The sequence below is a fragment of the Echinococcus granulosus genome (genome assembly GCF_000524195.1).
Source record: "Echinococcus granulosus chromosome Unknown EG_S00159, whole genome shotgun sequence".
Lineage (NCBI taxonomy): Eukaryota > Metazoa > Platyhelminthes > Cestoda > Cyclophyllidea > Taeniidae > Echinococcus > Echinococcus granulosus.
Window position 1 is genome coordinate 157,799 of NW_020170539.1, and position 4,958 is coordinate 162,756.

The 4,958-nt window shown below is 46.3% G+C and overlaps 1 protein-coding gene across 1 annotated transcript in view; it reads left to right on the plus strand. All coding sequences in view use genetic code 11, as the record gives it.

Moving 5' to 3' along the window:
* Nucleotides 1–4,958, plus strand: part of EGR_09666 (Serine/threonine-protein kinase SIK3) — a gene marked incomplete at both ends in the record, with an annotated part of 19,710 nt that overhangs the window by 4,647 nt on the left and 10,105 nt on the right. Inside the window, 5 exons of the mRNA XM_024498915.1 lie at nt 568–692; nt 2,025–2,750; nt 2,873–3,079; nt 3,328–3,420; nt 4,295–4,645. Of these exons, the coding sequence (XP_024346688.1) occupies nt 568–692; nt 2,025–2,750; nt 2,873–3,079; nt 3,328–3,420; nt 4,295–4,645 (1,502 nt within the window). The remainder of the gene's footprint in view (nt 1–567; nt 693–2,024; nt 2,751–2,872; nt 3,080–3,327; nt 3,421–4,294; nt 4,646–4,958) is intronic.

Sequence of the window (4,958 nt, forward strand, 5' to 3'; positions counted from 1 at the left end):
CATGACATGCCACGTAGCTCCCTTTTCATTGTTCATCCTTTCGTCCGTTCTTTTTTCCCTTCGTCTGTCTGTGTTACCCAGAGCTTTGTGCTGTGAGTGCGCACATAGGTCTGCATTGCACTGCAAAGGCACTGTCAACAGCAATGCCTATGGCACCAGCAGTCCAACCATGCACAGGTGGCATCGACGAATGCTTGACAAAGGCAGTGTGGTAGGGAAGGGGCAACCCCGGAGGCGGGGGTGGTTTGCGCGAGTTAGATCCATTCCCGGCCAAGGGTTGACTTTTATCATTCTAAAGGCACCGTCCACTGTTCCTTTGTTCAGAAATGGTAAAAATGTGCATTTCTTGATGTAGGCGGCCAGACTTTTGCAAAGATGCCACGAGTGCATGAGAAGTCTCCCTTAAATACTTCAAATTTTCATGTCCTGTTTTATTTCTTGAATGACTTATGGTTTTCCTAAATCCTTCCTTTTTGTACATACTTTTATAAAGCTTGATTTCATCGGTATCTCCTCCCATCTGGTGGTACCCACGCCTTGTTATGTATTTAATCGTTTCGACTTTAGACTTTGGCTTCTGTAACTTCTTTACGCCCGAGCATCTCCTGACAACACACTGTGGCAGTCCACAATACGCCGCCCCAGAGCTCTTCAAGGGCGAATCCTACGACGGTCCATTGGTAGACGTTTGGGTATGCTACTTAAATTTGTTTCAGTAGACCTCATTATTATTTTTTGATCTTTGCAAAAAAATAGGGCATTAAAATGCAACTCGATGCCTGAATGGCATTGTGGAGCAAGACTCCTCGGTCTCCGCTTCCCGATTCCTAGCGTTCCTAGACAAGCCCGATTGGTTTGCTTTGGACATATTTATTAAAGACGACAAGATGTATAGGGAAAATACAATATTCAAGAAGGAGGGGAGCCGCAGTCACTAGGTAAGGGAGAGGGCGATCCAGTTACAAGGTTCGAATTTTCTGTTTGCCTCCTCCCTGAAAGGCACATTAAAACAACATAAGTATTACAGCATTTTAGTAGTATTTATTGTGTGTCATTTTCGGTGATTGAGTTTTCACATGGTTTGATGTTTGAACATACTACTTGAATCACCCTCAGTAGCCTACAAGATTTCTACTCTGTAGCGAATAGATTATATCTGAGGCTTTGACGTCGAACTGCAGGATGGCTGGGCGACAAATGTTGGAGTTTTCTGTCACCTCTCTGGAATGTCGTCCTAGTCCCACTCCTTTTCTTGGGAAAGAGTGGCCGGAGTGTTCTAAAAGCTTGGCTGCTGTTTTAAGCTGACTTATCAGTGATGCCCAACGTTGCACAACTTGGTTTTATTCTTGTGCATACCAGTCGTTTTAGTAGATCCACCTGAAGGTACTCCAAATTGCTTTGCACTTAGATGTAGTTTCAGGCAAAGAGAATTTCAAAGTCTTAAAAAATGTCTGCGAAAGTGGAAAAGCCATTTAGTCTATTTGCTCCATTCCGTGAAAATTTCTCTCACCTTCTGTGTCCGTTATCAAGGTAGGACAGGCTGAGCTTTGTTATGGTCTGGCCGCCTAACAACCTTAGCTCCTGGCTGCATTGTCACGATTTATACGGGCACTCGCGTGACTCATGCGTGAGGTCGCCTCAAAGTATGTTGGACGCCCAAACGATTCTCTCCACCCCTATAGACCGGGTCTCGCCTTCCTACTCGTCGCTATGCTTAATCAAAGATTGCGTTTTTTGCCGAAGTAGTTGCCGCATTAGCACTTCTTCCATTGTGATTCTCGTCAGTTTTCGGTCATCCACTAAAGAAATCCTAGTTTTGTGGCATTTTGACAATCTAACACCCGATTTCTCCTTCAAGATAAAGAGAGGTATACCACTCCGAAAGTAGCCTCCTTATAGTCACACACAGAAGGATTGAGACGTGAAAAGCAGGTATTTCAACAAATTCCTGATCCAAGATAATAAATAGGAGTGCTTAAACGCCTCAGTGGTGTTATAATTTTGCACCATTTTTGTTTTTTAAGAGTCTCGGCGTAATTCTCTACATCCTCGTTTGCGGTTCCTTTCCTTTTCCTGGTGAATCTCTCGGCGACATTCGAAGCCAAGTTCTTCGTGGTCTTGTCCGGTTTCCCTTCTTCCTCTCCTCTGCCTGCGAACAAGTCATTCGTGGAATGCTACAAGTGGAACCATCAAAACGTCTCCGACTTGCGCAAGTCACCACCACGCCATGGATGCAAGCTTCACCCAACCTTGCGCACTACACAGGTCTCCTGGCCCAGTACACCTCTAAAGCGCGCCAGCAACAAGCGGATCTGCTTCTTCAACAACAGTTTCCTGAGCACAGTTCGGTGGTTTCTACCACGCGATACCAAAGGCGAATGGATAGTTTGGACGGGGGTTTGGTTAGAGCTCTTGCTCTAGCCACTGGGGCAAATGAAGAGGAGATTCGACGATCTACAGCACAACGATGTTTCGACAGATTGCATGCAGGGTACGCGTTGCTGGTGGATAAGATGATGAGATTCATTGCAAATCCAAGACTCCGAGAGGTGGTAGAGACGTGGATAAGGAGCAGTGCAGTTGTTACGACGATGACTGTGTCGACGACGGTAGCACCCGTTTCTCCGACGCCCACAGGGGTGGAAGAGGCCTCAGCAACTGTGCCTTCGTCCACAGCGAAATTGACTAGTTGGAGAGAGGTGGCGGAGGAAGATGAGGAGGAGGAGGAAGATACCACAGCATCGCCTGAGGTGAATTTACGGATGTACAAATGAATGGATTCACAATGGTTTGAAGGATTGATGAGGACTTGGTGAATGATGAATGGATGAATGAGAACGAGTAATGTGTTGTTTCTTCCCCTCTTTCAAAGGTTCAACAGAAGTCAAAGTTTGATGAGGACGAGGATGTCTCAATTACAGCTTCTGCAGTTCAAAATCTCTCGGTCAGTAAAAGTCGGGCACTAGACAATGTGGAAGTTGGTGAGGGCGACAAAAGTGTCCACGGAAGTGTGGAGTCTGCTCCAATCTCGCCCGCGTCGACATCGGATTTGCTCAACTCATGGGTGGATGATTTTCGGGTAAGGTTTTATCAATCTCTTTTTTCTCATATCGGTGTCTGTTACCAGATTTTGCCTCCTCTTCCCCCCTCTTGATAAATTGCTTAAAATAAGCGGTTTTTAGGCTACTCGTACTATACTACTTAATTAAGAAGGCGCTTCTGCAAAAGTAGTATGTATCTTCCCTCAACCATACTTTTAAAATAATAAGCATGCTACTGCGATTCCAGTAAATCTTTACATTTTCTTTTTTTTTTTACTTTTTCCAGGCCAGAAGGACGGATGTACGAATTGCACTTTCCATTCTGCAGGTAGGAGCCTCCGTCGTTGTAGCCTGCTTGGGGAAGCACTTGCAAAAGACGGTTTTTTGCTTTGCATGAAAGCATGTGTTCCTTTTGTCTTGCATGTTCTTTTTTCTTTCTTTTTGGGAAAAATATAATAGAAGGTGAAATTTTTCCATCAATTCTCGAAGGCCAACTTCTAAACTATCACTTTTATGGAAAGCGGGGTTTCCGGTACATGGTTGAGGATTGAAAAGGGTGAGGGGGGGAAGAAGGAGTAGTAGGTGGTCTCTATCTGTGCTTGTCATTTATCTGATGCTTGACGGGTCGACTCCTTTTGCTGTTTCGTGTAGGAAACTTGCACACAAATTACACCAAGTTGGGGGAGTGGGGGGGAAGGATGGCGTTATGTCCCAGTCGATGAGGTGTCTCATTCCCCTCCATTGGCGACGTTCGCACTGAGTGTCGGGAGAAGCTCCCGTCTCGTCCATGAGTGGGTCGGTCGTAAAGGCAATGTTTTGGAAGGTCAGGGGATGACTACGAGGGGTGAAGCATCAACTGCAAAACTGATTAACGAGTACTGACGTGGTTAACAAAACAATGTGGATGGGGGTGCTGGATTCCAATTTCTCAAAAGTCTCAATGGTTTTTTCAAATAGCCAACAAATGTTAATCAAGCATGAATGTAGAGGGACAACGTTCCAGAAGCAAGGAAATTCTAAATTTGGTCCAAATTTTTGTCCTCTTTCGTCCCTCATTTACTCTCGCACATTCGCCCACCAATCCCGAGAGCATGCGCATATCTATTCGCTCCGCCGATTCATCCGTTTATGTCTCGTTCTGTCCATTCGTCTCTTCCTCGCGTCCTCATCCAACTACAAATCTTCCAGTCGTAATCTGCTATAACCGCACAAATGGACCCATGCACGCATACTTTTTCTCCTCTGCACTTCAGACTGACGAGACTCAACTTTTGGAGGAGATCTCGGACATGGAACCCGACTCCACCTCGAAGAATATTCGACGTCACACAATCCAGCTTCCAGGTCCAGTAATTTTACACCACCTTCCTGACGACTTGCAGACACGGAACGTGGATCAACAGCTAAAAGGTGACCATCAGCAACAGGAGGAGGGGGGAGTAAATCCAAATTTAACGGCCGGGGGAGGAGGGGAGGTGGGAACTGCAATGGGAGCCAAAAAAGGCTCGGTTGGAGGGCGGTTTCCCCGACAGACGACACAACCGGAACTTGGGTCCCGGAAGCCGGGGCTTCAACGTGAAGCCCCGGGAAATATGGTCGGTGAGGTAAGAACTGATGATGAGCACAATTTCTGAGGCTGTTACTGGAAGGAGAGATGAGTGAGTAAATAAAAGAGTGAAACTGTACTGAAAGGGTGGATGAACACATGGAGCTGGCTTCCGTACCACATCGCCTTTGCCACGCTTCCGTTGATGTCTCCCTTACATAGTTCAACTACTGTTACTCTAAGTATCGCCATTGCCTGTGCAGTGCAGACCTCTCGACGAAACGGACAGCTGGAAGGTGGGAAGGACGGACGAAAGGATGAACAATGGGAAGGGAGCTACGCAGCATGTCATGCGCACTTTCAGCCTCCCA